At 36.2% G+C, this 14,695-nt stretch overlaps 1 protein-coding gene across 5 annotated transcripts in view; it reads left to right on the top strand.

Moving 5' to 3' along the window:
• Nucleotides 1–14,695, top strand: part of MTF2 (metal response element binding transcription factor 2) — an 84,979-nt gene that overhangs the window by 46,679 nt on the left and 23,605 nt on the right. For 2 of the 5 annotated variants that reach the window (XM_060302690.2, XM_030868678.3), the window contains exons 2-3: nucleotides 12,290–12,488; nucleotides 12,610–12,691. In XM_060302690.2, coding sequence (XP_060158673.1) covers nucleotides 12,290–12,488; nucleotides 12,610–12,691 — 281 coding nt within the window. Of the gene's footprint in view, nucleotides 1–12,289; nucleotides 12,489–12,609; nucleotides 12,696–14,695 lie in introns of all 5 variants that reach the window. The other 3 variants (XM_060302700.2, XM_060302695.2, XM_060302711.1) reach the window with 3 other exon arrangements.

Below are 14,695 nucleotides of genomic sequence, written 5' to 3'. Positions count from 1 at the left end.
CTTTTGTCTCCTTACGTAGGTTTATTCCTAGGTGTTTTATTCTTTTTATTGCACTGGTAAATGGGAGTGTTTCCTTAATTTCTCTTTCAGATATTTCATCATTAGCGTATAGGAATGCCAGAGATTTCTGTGCATTAATTTTGTATCCTGCTACTTTACCAAATTCAGTGATTAGCTCTAGTTTTCTGGTAGTGTCTTTAGGATTCTTTATGTATAGTATCATGTCATGTGTAAACAGTGACAGCTTTACTTCTTGTTTTACTATTTGGATTCTTTTTATTTCTTTTTCTTTGATTGCTGTGGCTAAAACTTCCAAAACTATGTTGAATAATAGTGGTGAGAGTGGGCTACCTTGTCTTGTTCCTGATCTTAGTGGAAATGGTTTCAGTTTTTCACCATTGAGAACGATGTTGGATGTGGATTCGTCATATATGACCTTTATTATGCTGAGGTAAGTTCCCTCTATGCCTACTTTCTGGAGGGTTTTTATCATAAATAGGTGTTGAATTTTGTCGAAAGCTTTTTCTGCATCTATTGAGTTGATCATTTGGTTTTTATTCTTCAGTTTGTTAATATGGTATATCACATTGATTGATTTGCATATATTGGAGAATGCTTGCATTCCTGGGATAAACCCCACTTGATCATGGTGTATGATCCTTTTAATGTGCTGTTGGATTCTGTTTGCTAGTATTTTGTTGAGGATTTTTGCATCTGTGTTCATCAGTGATATTGGCTTGTAGTTTTCTTTCTTTGTGACATCTTTGTCCGGTTGAGGTATCAGGGTGATGGTGGCCTCATTGAATGAGTTTGGGAGTGTTCCTTCCTCTGCTATATTTTGGAAGAGTTTGAGAAGGATAGGTGGTAGCTCTTCTCTAAATGTTTGACAGAATTCGCCTGTGAAGCCATCTGGTCCTGGGCTTTTGTTTGATGGAAGATTTTTAATCACAGTTTCAATTTCAGTGCTTGTGATTGGTCTGTTTATATTTTCTATTTCTTCTGGTTCAGTCTCGGAAGGTTGTGCTTTTCTAAGAATTTGTCCACTTCTTTCAGGTTGTCCATGTTTTTGGCATAAAATTGCTTGTAGTAATCTCTCATGATCCTTTGTATTTCTGCAGTGTCAGTTGTTACTTCTCCTTTTTCATTTCTAATTTTATTGATTTGAGTCTTCTCCCTTTTTTCCTTTATAGTCTGGTTAATGCTTTATCAATTTTATCTTCTCAAAGAACCAGCTTCTAGTTTTATTGATCTTTGCTATTGTTCCCTTCATTTCTTTTTCATTTATTTCTGATCTGATCTTTATGATTTGTTTCCTTCTGGTAACTTTGGGGGTTTTTTATTCTTCTTTCTCTAATTGCTTTAGGTGTAAGGTTAGGTAGTTTATTTGAGATGTTTCTTGTTTCTTGAGGTAGGAATGTATTGCTATGAACTTCCCTCTTAGAACTGCTTTGCTGCATCCCATAATTTTGAGTCATTGTGTTTTCATTGTAAGTTGTTTCTAGGTATTTTTTGATTTCCTCTTCAATTTCTATAGTGATCTCTTGGTTATTAAGTAGTGTAGTGTTTAGCCTCCATGTATTTGTATTTTTTACAGATTTTTTTTTCCTGTAATTGATATCTAGTCTCATAGTGCTGTGGTTGGAAAAGATACATGATACGATTTCAGTTTTCTTAAATTTACCAAGGCTTGATTTGTGACCCAAGATATGATCTATCCTGGAGAATGTTCCGTGAGCACTTGAGAAGAAAGTGTATTCTGTTGTTTTGGATGGAATGTCCGAAAAATATCAATTAAGTCCACCTTGTTTAATGTATCATTTAAAGCTTGTGTTTCCTTATTTATTTTCATTTTGGATGATCTGTCTATTGGTGAAAGTGGGGTGTTAAAGTCCCCACTATGATTGTGTTACTGTCGATTTCCCCTTTTGTGGCTGTTAACATTTGCCTTATGTATTGAGGTGCTCCTATGTTGGGTGCATAAATATTTACAATTGTTATATCTTCTTCTTGGATTGATCCCTTGATCATTATGTAGTGTCTTTCTTTGTCTCTTGTAATAGTCTTTATTTTAAAGTCTATTTTGTCTGATATGAGAGTTGCTACTCCAGCTTTCTTTTGATTCCCATTTGCATGGAATATCTTTTTCCATCCCCTCACTGTCAGTCTATACGTGTCCCTAGGTCTGAAGTGGGTCTCTTGTAGACAGCATATATACAGGGCTTGTTTTTGTATCCATTCAGCCAGTCTGTGTCTTTTAGTTGGAACATTTAATCAGTTTACATTTAAGGTAATTATCTAGATGTATGTTCCTGTGACCATTTTCTTAATTGTTTTGGGTTTGTTATTGTAGGTCTTTTCCTTCTCTTGTGTTTCCTGCCTAGAGAAGTTCCTTTAGCGTTTGTTGTAAAGCTGGTTTGGTGGTGCTGAATTCTCTTAGCTTTTGCTTGTCTGTAAAGTTTTTAATTTCTCCATTGAATCTGAGTGAAATCCTTGCTGGGTAGAGTAATCTTGGTTGTAGGTTTTTCCGTGTCATCACTTTAAATATGTCCTGCCACTCCCTTCTGGCTTGCAGAGTTTCTGCTGAAAGATCAGCTGTTAACCTTATGGGGATTCCATAGTATGTTATTTGTTGCTTTTTCCCTTTCTGTTTTTAATATTTTTTCTTTGTATTTAATTTTTGATAGTTTGATTAATATGTGTCTTGACGTGTTTCTTCTTGGATTTATTCCTTTCCCATATTAGGGAAGTTTGCAACTATAATCTCTTCAAATATTTTCTCAGTCTCTTTGTTTTTCTCTTCTTCTGGGACCCCTATAATTCGAATGTTGGTGCATTTAATGTTGTCCCAGAGGTCTCTGAGACTGTCCTCAATTTTTTTCATTCTTTCTTCTTTCTTCTTCTCTGTAGTAGTTATTTTCACTATTTTATCTTCCAGGTCACTTATTCGTTCTCCTGCCTCAGTTATTCTGCTGTTGATTCTTTCCAGAGAATTTTTAATTTCATTTATCGTGTTGTTCATCATTGTTTGTTTGCTCTTTAATTTTTTAAGGTCCTTGTTAAATGTTTCTTGTATTTTCCCTATTCTACTTGCAAGATTTTGGATCATCTTTACTGTCATTACTCTGAATGCTTTTTCAGGTAGCCTGCCTATTTCCTCTTCATTTATTTGGTCTGGCGAGTTTTTACCTTGCTCCTTCATCTGCTGCGTATTTCTCTGTCTTCCTATTTTGCTTAACTTAGTGTGTTTGGGGTCACCTTTTCTCTGGCTACAGGTTTTTAGTTCTCATTGTTTTTGGTGTCTGCCCCCAGTGGGTACGGTTGGTTCAGTGGTTTGTGTAGGTTTCCTGGTGGAGGGGACTGGTGCCTGTGTTCTGGTGGATGAGGCTGGATGTTGTCTTTCTGGTGGGCAGGACTGCTTCCGGTGGTGTGTTTTGGGGTGTCTGTGAACTTAGTATGATTTTAGGCAGCCTCTCTCCTAATGAATGAGGTTATGTTCCTGTCTTGCTAGTTGTTTGGCACAGGGTGTCCAGCACTGGTGCTTGTTGATCATTGAGTGGAGCTGGGTCTTAGCGTTGAGACGGAGATCTCTGGGAAAGCTCTCGCCGATTGATATTACGTGGGGCCAGGAGATCTCTGGTGGTTCAGTGTCCTGAACTCGGCTCTCCCACCTCAGAGGCTCAGGCCTGACACCCGGCTGGAGCACCAACACCCGTAGAGAACTATGGGAAAAATCTGACTGGTGTCTTGGATGTTTCTTTGTTGGGCGATTTATCCTGCTGGGTGCTCATGGCTGGAAGGATGTGCTGGTGGCACCCAGTGTCTCCTGGATCCCTCCTGCTTGGCACCCCTAGGACCCCCTTGGACAAGAGATGCGGTGCCCGGGAACAAGGGGGTCTCAGCTCCCTCAGCGCCCGGGCTGTCTGGCCCCCTCATGTATTTTAATATTAGCCTTGTAGTCGTCTCCACAGATTTTCTCAGACAGATGAAATAAACTGTCCATGGTCTCACAAGTAACAATCAGAAAGTTTCCTAGTTAGCTGGGGGAATAAGTTGGGGAATGGCTGGGGGAGAAAAAAAGCCATACTGTTTGAATTATGTATCCAGTTCTCAAGTTCTTGAGTCAGGGTCTTATTTACTGTATGAGTAGTAAAACAAGAAGGAAGAAGTGGCTTAAACCCTTGGACTCCACTTGATTTCAAGGGAAGAAACTTTTTTGTCCAGGCAGTCTCCTTCAAGATGGGTATCAGTAGTAGTGATGAAAAAAAAAATGCTAGTCTAGTAATAATAGCATTATAGATAGAAATAGTCTGTATGTGTGTGTCATCAAATTTCAAAAGCAAATAGTAATAGTAGTAGTGAGTATTGTTGAAATATGATTCGACTCCTGCTGCTCAGTTACCTGTATCATATGTTATGAGTGTGATACATCATCCCAAGTCTGTGGTCAGGATTTGTCCAGTTTCCCCAATCCTTAGTCACATCCCTGCTCTCATTTACCAATTGTCTTACCATACCCACTTGAATATATTTAATATGCATCCTGTATATGTAGGTGTCCTTATAAAATATTTGGTGGTGTTATGTATGCATTTTTTCAGTTTGCATAAATAATTGTGCTATATATTTTGTTCTGTTTCTGTTTTTATCAACACTTTCGCAGAATCTTTCCATGTTTTTGAATGTATGCTCCACTTCCAAGATCAAAACAATATTTACATTTTCCAGTTAGATTTCAAGTTTTACATTTTACCTTTATGTCTTTGGTCCATGTGGAGTACACCTTTTTGTGTATTGTGAACTAGGGATACAACTGTTTCTCCCTTTAAGTGAGCCATTTTCTCCAACACTGTTTAGTAAATAATACATCCTGTATGTACAGACTTGTAGTATCATTTTTATCATTAACAATTACCCATAAATAGATCTGTTTTGGAAATACCTGTTTTGTTCAACTGGTGTTATAGATTGTCTCTTACCAGTACAGAACAGTTTTCTCTGGAATGTGTCACAGTATCTGGTAGGGCAAGTCTTCACCTCTTTGTTCTTCCTTTTAAAAGTTGACTTAGTTGTTCTAGGACTTTTACTTTTTCATATTAATTTTCTGAAGTGTTTGACCTCAAAAAATTCTGCTGGGGTTTTCACTGGAATTTCATTGAATTTATATGCTAAAGATTATCTGCCCAATACTGTGAAATTTAGCTTGCATCAACTCCATTTGGGAGAAGCAGGAGTATTCTAGACACTCTTAACATCCTGTAAAAAGAAAAGGTACGGACTGGAGATTTAATGGGTGTTGAGAAGAGCATTCATAACCCAACAGCAAAGGTAGGGAGTACAGAGCTTAAGGAAAGGGCAGGTGGGCCAGCTCCTTTATTTGTTTCGGTTTTCTGTGTAAATTTCTCAGGTTTGACTTAAACATGAGAGGCAGCGTAGCCTTGATGCAGGATGAGAGATACTGCTTTGTAGCCATAGACCAGAGTCAACTGAGCACCCAGAAGCACTATTCTCCCAATCAAAAAGTCTATTTATGAAGGAAATTTTACAGTATATGAACTGGGAAAAATATTTCCAACTTATATAATAATGAAGTTCAAAGTATGTAAGATGATCTTGAAAATCATTATGGAAAGGATTAACATTTCAGTTTTTAAAAACAGGCAAAGATCATCAACTGCAGTTCCCAGAAGACATACAAATTGTTAACAAATTTATGGGGAAAAAAAGCTTCTCAATAATAGAAATGTAGATGGAAATTTGTACTTGTGTGTGTTGTCAGATAGCGAAAGGATAATGCTCACTCCATTTTGGTGAAGGTGTGGGCCATCAGGTACTATTCTGATAGTGTCAGAGCGTTGGTTTTTAAAAATTAATTAATTAATTAATTAAATTTTATCTTTGGTTGTGTTGGGTCTTTGTTGCTGCACCCGGGCTTTTTCTAGTTGTGGTGAGTAGGGCTACTCTTGTTGCGGTGCGCAGACTTCTCGTGTGGTGGCCTGTATTGTTGCAGAGCACGGGCTCTAGGTGTGTGGGTTTCAGTAGTTGTGGTACGTGGGCTCTAGAGCTCAGGCTCAGAAGTTGTGGCGCCCGGGCTTAGTTGCTCCGCAGCATGTGGGATATTCCCTGACCAGGGCTCAAATCTGTGTCCCTTGCATTGGCAGGCGGATCCTTAACCACTGCGCCACCAGGGAAGTCCAGTGTCAGAGTGTTATTGGTACCACTTTTGAGGTTCATTTGACAATATGTATCACATTAAATATATACATAATATGGGTTTGGAGGAAATGGGGTGTTTAAGTGAAACAGTATTCGTCATGAGATGATAATTGAAACTGGGCGGTGAATATCTGATGGTTCATTATACTTGTCTACTTTTGTATATATTTATAATTTTCTACAATAAAAGGGAAAATGCATATTCTTTGATATAGTAATTATTCTTTATGAATTTATCTTATATAGTATTTGGAATACTTTAAAAATAAAATGTAAAAGGATGAACTTTGTATTATTGCCTGTAATAGTAAAACACTAGAAAATCCTCAATGTTCCTCAGTTGGGTAATAGTTGGAAAGTAGCTTAACAGCTGATGGAAAGATTATCTTACATACTTTTATTATACAAATGGACATTACATAGGCTAAGATACATTGTTATGTGAGAAAGCTTGTAGAGCACTACATGTAATAATCCACTTCTTTTAAAACATATGTAAATTATATCTACATATGGATTTTATATGTAAGAAAAATCAGGAGATGAACAGTTTTCTTTTCATCATTACTTCTTTTCAGGAAGTAGCATGGGGAATTTTCAGTTTTGATTTCTCTATTATTTATTTAAACAGCTGCATGTTTACCTTTGTAATCAGAGAGGAAATAATAAATTCTAAAATTCCAAAAATCAATTTAACTTCTAGTAAAGCATACATTCTAGAGAGGAGGGAACTAATCAGTGACAGTAATGGGAGGATAGTACAGGGAGATCAGCTCAGTGCTTTGTGACCACCTAGAGGGGTGGGATGGGAAGGTGGGAGGGAGACACAAAAGGGAGGAGATACCGGGATATATGTATATGTATAGCTGATTCACTTTGTTATACAGCAGAAACTAACATACCATTGTAAAGCAATTATACTCCAAGAAATATGTTAAAAAATGGGGGGAAGTTCCTTAGAGGGGAAGATGTACATTGTTTATCCTAGTTATGTTTGAGTTATGGTATTATGGGTCATTGAGTCATTTACCCTTTATTTGCTTTCTCTAAAATTTCTTTGGGCAGAGGAATTTTCTTTTTTTCTTTTATTTTTTTACAATCCACACATGAAATAGCTTTATTAGTACCATAATGTCTAATTTAGGGGCAGAGGAATTTTAAAAGAGGGTAATAATTTTACAGAATATCTGTTTATTAAAGCAGTTTTATATAATACATGATTTATGTTCTCCATGTTTATATGGATAAAAGATTGGTGTGCATTTGCCTTAGAATGTGAATTAGAGTCTCTTGTTTACTCAGAGCAAACAGATTATTTGTGCATAGATTCATTTTTAGAAAACATGTTACTTTAAATATAGATGTTTTTGAATTGAATTTGAACTTTATAAATTTCATATAACCTTTCTGACTTTTATGTACCCTGCCCTATATAGAGCTTTGAGGATACAACTGTGAATAAGAGTAACACACACATTGCCTGGTTTTGGTGGCATGTTTGGGTGGGAGAGTGGTGGTGTCTGTTGCAGTGGGTTTCAGACTAAATGGGAATGACTGTAAGAGCAGAGACAGTTAAATGTGTATAACTTTCTCCCAAAGGTTTGGCTGTGAATGAGAGGGAAGAAATAATAGGAAGTGGTGGGAGGGGCAGAAGGAATCAAGGGAATTTTAGTTCTCCTCTTTTCCCGCCTCCATCCTTGCAAGTTTTTAAGAATAGTTGAATGCTACTGGGAAGGTGCCAGTAGAAAGATTTATTGAATGCTGGCTCTGGTCTGTAATTCTATAACCTTGGTCAAGTTATTTAATCTGTCTTCTTAGAGTTACAGTTTTTTCATATGTAAAAAGGGATCTGTGAAATTGTTATCTGGAAAAATGTCTCCATAACATTGTTCTGAGTATTATCTCTGTTCTGCTGGCACAGTAAATGGCTCATAATGGGGGCTTAACAAATGATCTGTGAAAGAATAAATATGCAGAAAGCTTAATGTGTGGTTGAGCACATAGTAATCACTCAAGTAACTTTTCCCCAGAGGTTTGGCTGTAAATGGAAGGGAAACAATAAGGAGGTGGTAGTGGGAGGGGGTCATAAGGAATCAAGGGCAAGTGTTATTAGATTAGGTACCGTTGATACACGATACACCAGAAACACTAGGTGGAAACACTAGGAGATGGAAAAAAAAATTTTAATGGTTCATTTCTTAAGGTCTAAGGACATACCTGTCCTCGTGTAGTGGGAGTAATATAATGGAGAGTAAGATGGGGACAGACCTTGCCATCAAAGGTGAAAAAGGGAGGGAATTTGTTGAAGCAATAGCAGAGCATATGAAACTATTTGGGAATGTTTGCAGTTTTGATTTTTGTACATCTTCCACTCTAGAATTGGAAGGCTGTAGGTCATTGTAGTCACCCTGGCATTCTGTTGAGGTCATTTCTCACCCATAATTAATTAGGTTGCTCAGGCTTTCAGTTAGTTTTTTTAACTTAAGGGAAGCAAAGTGCTGCTGTGACCACTGGATTTGTAGCTTTCTAGAAAGTTACTTGCTCACAGGGTCATTTTCATACTGTGATTTGAAGGTATTGTTTCACTGTCTGGAGAAAGTTCTCAGCCTGGCATTGAGCATTTGTGCTGATAAAATTTATTGTAGTGACTCATTCTCCATTTTTACTTATCTAGGACTCATCTTATCAGGCTTTTAAGTCTTTTTACCCTTGTAAGTATAGTATTGAAGTGCCTTTTCCTTACAGCTGACTCTGACAATAATGTATGACAATATATATTCCTTTATTTAGAGCATGGCTCTTAAAATGTGATCCATGGGTCCTTTCAGGTGGTCTGCAAGGTCTAAACTATTTTCATGATAATACTAAGATGTTGTTTGCTTTCCCACTGTGTTGACATTTGTACAATGGCGTAAACACTGTGTTTGGTCTGACTGCTGTGTACCTTAGCGTGAAACAAGGCATCAAACTGTGCTAGCATTCTTTATTTTTGAGCACTCACAGTAAAACAAACAAAACACACATGTGCACACACATGCAGAAAACCCTATTTCATTCAAGAACATTCTTGATGAAACAGTAGAAATTATTTTCACTAAATCTTAATCTTGAGTTCAGGTTTTTAATGTTATGTGTGACAGAATAGGAAATATATATATATATATAAAGTATTAATGCCATTGTTTGAGTTGCTGGCTGAGCTAGTAGCTTTTCCATGGAACACCATTTTTTACTTGAAACAGTGACTTGCTTTGGTATATGGTGGGTACTTTCTTGACACACTCATTTCACTTATATTTACTTACCATTTTTAGTTTCCTAGATCTGTTCCTATGGGTTGGAGCTGCCATCTGGTGTCATTACTTAAATACAATTTTGTTCCCACCAACACCTCTGTGCTCTTATTGTCAAATATATTTCATTCTTGTATGTTATAGGCCTAACAATATAGTTATGTACATATTTTTCCATATGTTTCCTTTAGAGGAAATATGCATTTATACTGTCTTTTATAATTACCTTATTACTTTTCCTAGTGTTCTTTGTTTTGTGTGTGTGTGTGTGTGTGTGTGTGTGTGTGTGTGTGTATTTGAATTTCTACCTTGGTTTACTTAATTTCAACCTTAAGAACCTCCTTTATTTCTTATAAGGTAGCTCTGCTAGCAACAAATTCTCTCAGGTTTTGTTTATCTGGGAGTATCTTTATTTCACCTTCATTTTTGAAAGACAGTTTTGCTGGATATAAGATTCTTGATTGACAGGTTTTTTTCTTTCAGTGCTTTGAATATGTCATTTCACTGCCTTCTGGCCTTCATTGTTTCTGATGAGTAGTTAACCTTACTGGGGTTTCTTTGCATGTGATGAATTATTTTTCTTCTTGCTTTCAAGATTTTCTCTGTCTTTCAGCATTTTTACTGTGGTTTGTCTGGATGTGTATCTCTTTGTATTTATCCTACTTGGAGTTTGTTTAACTTCTTGGTTATATAGATTAATGTTTTTTTAGCAGATATGGGATGCTATCAGTCATTATTCTTTTGGATATTTTTATTTTTTTTAATTTTAAGTTTTTTAATAAATTTTATTTATTTATTTATTTATTTATTTTTGGCTGCATTGGGTCTTTGCCGCTGTGCCTGGGCTCTCTCTAGTTTTGGCGAGTGGGGGCCACTCTTCGTTGCAGTGTGCGGGCTTCTCATTGTGGTGGCTTCTCTTGTTGCGGAGCATGGGCTCTAGGCACACGGGCTTTAGTAGTTGTGGTTCACGGGCTCCAGAGCACAGGCTCAGCAGCTGTGGTGCACGAGCTTAGTTGCTTCGTGGCATTTGGGATCTTCCTGGACCAGGGCTCTAACCTATGTCCTGGGCATTGGAAGGTGGATTCTCAATTTCTGTGCCACCAGGGAAGCCCATATTCCTTTGTATATTTTTAAAATGTAGTGTATCTTTCAAACTGAAACTCTGTACACTTTAGAAGTGTGTAGAGTTTCTCTTCCCTCCTCCAAGCCACTGGTAATTCCCATTCTACTGTCTGTCTCTATCAATTTGACTGCTCTTATAACCTTATGTAAGTGGAATTATACAGTATTTGTCCATTTTGTCTGGCTGATTTTGCTTTAGCGTAATGTCTTTAAGGTTTGTTCATGTTGTAGTTTATGACAGAATTTCCCAGAATTTGTTTATCCTTATAGGTAATGAAAATAAGTATTCCCAATTGGAAACATTTTTTTTCTTCCCTATTTGTTTTGTTTTTACTTAACTTTTATACTGTTTTTGAATTATCGTCTATCTAGTTTTACATACTGTTGTATGTTTAGTTAGTAAAAAAAGTCTAAATTGGGAAAGTGAAACCAAACAAATACGGCTTTGTTTTCTTTAAGAAAGCTGTTGGTGGTATGCTATGCTGTTTATACAATAACTGATATATAAGTTACAATGTAATTTTGGGGTCTTATGCTTAAAAAATGTAACTGATCTTATAATTGGCTTCTCAGTTGAGTATGATTTGTGAAATTGGTGGCTCTTAGTTTTTTTTTTTTAAACTTCCATTCTGCATATTTGAGGGACTGTGACACATTCCCGTCAATAAACAAGGCTTAATTCAGTAGTGATTCCCTGGAGGTAGGTCATGACTACCCTTCCAGTGGGTTGAATATACCCAACTACCCAGAGTCACTGGTTAGTGTGTTTTAACTACATGTGGCATAATCTTTTCTTAAGCTGAAGTACAGTTGATTTGCAGTGTTTCATGTGTACAGCAAAGCGATTCAGTTATACATATACGTATATATGTGTATATGTATGTATTCTTTTTTTTGTTCACATGGCGTGCGGGGTCTTAGTTCCCTGACCAGGGATTGACCAGTGACCCCTGCATTGGGAGCGTGGAGTCTTAACCCTGTACTGCCAGAGAAGTCCCTATATATGTATTCTTTTTCCGATTCTTTCCCATTATAGCTTATTACAAGATATTGAATATTGTTTCCTGTGCTATACAGTAGGTCCTTGTTGTTTATCTGTTTTACCTATAGTAGTGTGTATCTGTTGGCCTAATCATTTTTATTCTTTATCAAGTGCTTATGAAATTGTACCATGCAGCTTCTTTTAGTTTATCTAAACCTAGATATGAGATTCACGGCATCCTTTGCTTATGACCATGGCCTACCCACTTCAACTTACAGCTGTCATTTTGATGAGAGCTGCCCTGAATATGTTACTTTGGAGTGGTTGCTGAATCCTGGCCTCATTGAATGAATATTGACAACTGCTATCATTTTATTTTAAGCTTCTTTGTTTCTGGAGTTTTTATGATTTGAGGTACTTGTTAATATTTTCCCTAAATGTAAGGTTTTCAGTAAGTAAAAAAAATTTGATTAATACATGAAATATATGATTGTTATAAAATAAGCTCTATAAGTAAATCAGTCCTGTTCTGTTTCGTTTTATTAATTTTTATTGGAGTATGGTTGCTTTACAATGTTGTGTTAGCCTCCACAGCACAACAGAGTGAATCAGCCATACACATACAGATATCCCCTCCCTTTCAGTCAGTCTTATATATGGTTATTTATTTCCTAAACAGAGACTCTACAGGGGCAGGTAATTCACTGGTCCACAAGCGGTCTCCTTTACGTCGAAACCAAAAGACCCCAACATCCTTGACCAAGCTGTCTTTACAGGATGGACATAAAGTCAAAAAGCCAGCATGTAAATTTGAAGAGGGTCAGGATGTCCTAGCTAGATGGTCAGATGGCTTGTTTTATCTTGGAACTATCAAAAAGGCAAGTTACCTTAATATCTTTTGCAGTTTCTGTAGTAAACTTTTAATAATATTGGATTGAAATTTAACTTCGTGGTTTTGATTTTAAAAGAAATCACCATAAGTTTTCCTCTGTATTTCAGATAAACATATTGAAACAGAGCTGCTTCATCATATTTGAAGACAGTTCTAAATCCTGGGTTCTCTGGAAGGACATTCAAACAGGCAGGTGCTACTATTTCCCTTGGACACGATTTACACTAAAATTTTATTTTCTTCAGCTTGTCATTTTCTAGTGTTTTCTGTTTAGTACAGTGTATTAAGATAACTAAAAAAATCCATGTATTCTTCAGAGTCTTCAAGGAGTTATAATCTATTTTATAGACCATAAGAAGAACAAGAATTGCTCTGTTAGGGTAGAGATAGATTAGACGACAGATGCATCACTGATGCGCACATGTATAAATTATTGTTAGGACCCTTCTAAGAACTTTGAAGAAAAATTTTAGTTACTAATATGAGTAACACAACTTCACCTTTGCTGTTACTTGGCTGTATTAGTACAAAGTAATATAGAGAGCTAATATTTATTGAGAACATACTGTTTGCCAGATGTTTTGGGGAATTAGGACTATTAAATACCTTTAGAATGCTAGAAATATTCATTGATAAGAATAGTTTAAAATTACTGCTTAGTTATGGTTTTTTATGTTTAGATGGGAAAATGAGGCTGTATTTGGGTACAAGTAAAAATGAATACAGGTATGCTTTGGTTTGGTTATAGGTATGTTTCTTGTTATGCTTTTTATTTTTGCAAGCTATAATTACTGTATGTTTTTTGAATCTGCTAAATAAAGGTATTTTTTTCAGGTATCTATTTCATGGAAAGTGCTTTATAAAAAATTATGAATAGTAAAAATCTGAGTACTTCAGCTGCACACTAAAGCCCTACTTTTGGTATCCTTTTAATGGGTTAATGGGCCTGCACTAAGGTGTTTTTATATCTCCCCCTGTAGAAAGGAGACATTCTGTAAAGTATTTATCAATTGGGTTTTTAATTTGAATCCCAAATGCGACTTTATGGTAGGTTACTGCTGTGTTCAATTTCTTGATTTCACTCTTCGTTTTTTTTTAAAGAATAAAAAAAGTTCTGGTAAAGGAATTGGAATGTTGTAGTTGCCATTTTTATACATGGTACTCAGGGATTAGGTGGAGAACTCAATAGCTGTTACTCTAGTAAAATGTCTTTCTAGTGAAAGAAACTTTTTACAGTTTTTAGGACTTATCAGTTTAAAGGTCTAAAGTTACGTTTTGAATCTCAAATTGAGGGGTCAGTGAGGAAAGGAATAGGAGGCAGATAGGAGGTCTCCAGCAGTAGTAATATTGAACAGATCTTATTACCCTGCATACAGAATTACCCCTTTTGCTTAGTTTGTAAATATGGTTCTCTATGGTGGAACTGAAACATGTTATACTGCTTCTGTTCCCGTTGTATTAACTATGTGTCCCTTTCAACTTTTCTACCATTTTGAGGTGCCTGTGGGCTAAATATAGGTCTGTCTTTGTGTTTTCTTCCCTCCCTCCCATCCTTCCTCCCTTCCAGAAGGGAAGAAGAAAACCAGTTGTACATAGATAGAAAGTTGTTATGAAAGTGAGGGGGTCTTGTCCTACATGTGGCATATCCAGTATATCAGTTCAGTGGTCTGTGGTTGTTTTTTCTTCGCTGGCTCCTTTTACTATCCTCATAATGAGATAGGATAGCTACTTGACCATTTAACTCTTTGTAACACCCAGAAAGTAGCACACATGTATGTAACTTGCAGTTGATATAGAATGAGTAAGTGAACCTGAAAATTGCAATATGGCAGATGTCAGTGTGGAGTGTAGCTTTAGTAGTTTTCTTCCTGTAAGGATCCTGCTTATAGTAGTTATATATCAAAATAACTTAAAAATTATAGTAATTTCACTCATAAGATTCTTTTAAAATTTTTTCATAAGTAGGAACAATGTATAGTCATATTGGTAGTCAAAGAAATGTACGTTACAACAGGGAGATAGTATATTAAAACCATTAAATAATTTTAAAAGGATTTTTAATCTTAATACCTAATACTGTTATGGTTTCTGTGAAAATGATACACTGCTGGTGGCAATGTAAATTTCTATTTTGGATATTTAATAGTTGCAGTAAATACATAAAGATGTTTTATATGCTATCATCTATACAGC

Source organism: Globicephala melas, chromosome 1 (assembly GCF_963455315.2).
Source record: "Globicephala melas chromosome 1, mGloMel1.2, whole genome shotgun sequence".
NCBI lineage: Eukaryota > Metazoa > Chordata > Mammalia > Artiodactyla > Delphinidae > Globicephala > Globicephala melas.
The sequence above is the reverse complement of the archived record's forward strand: the minus strand, read 5'-3'. Positions and strand labels throughout refer to the sequence as shown.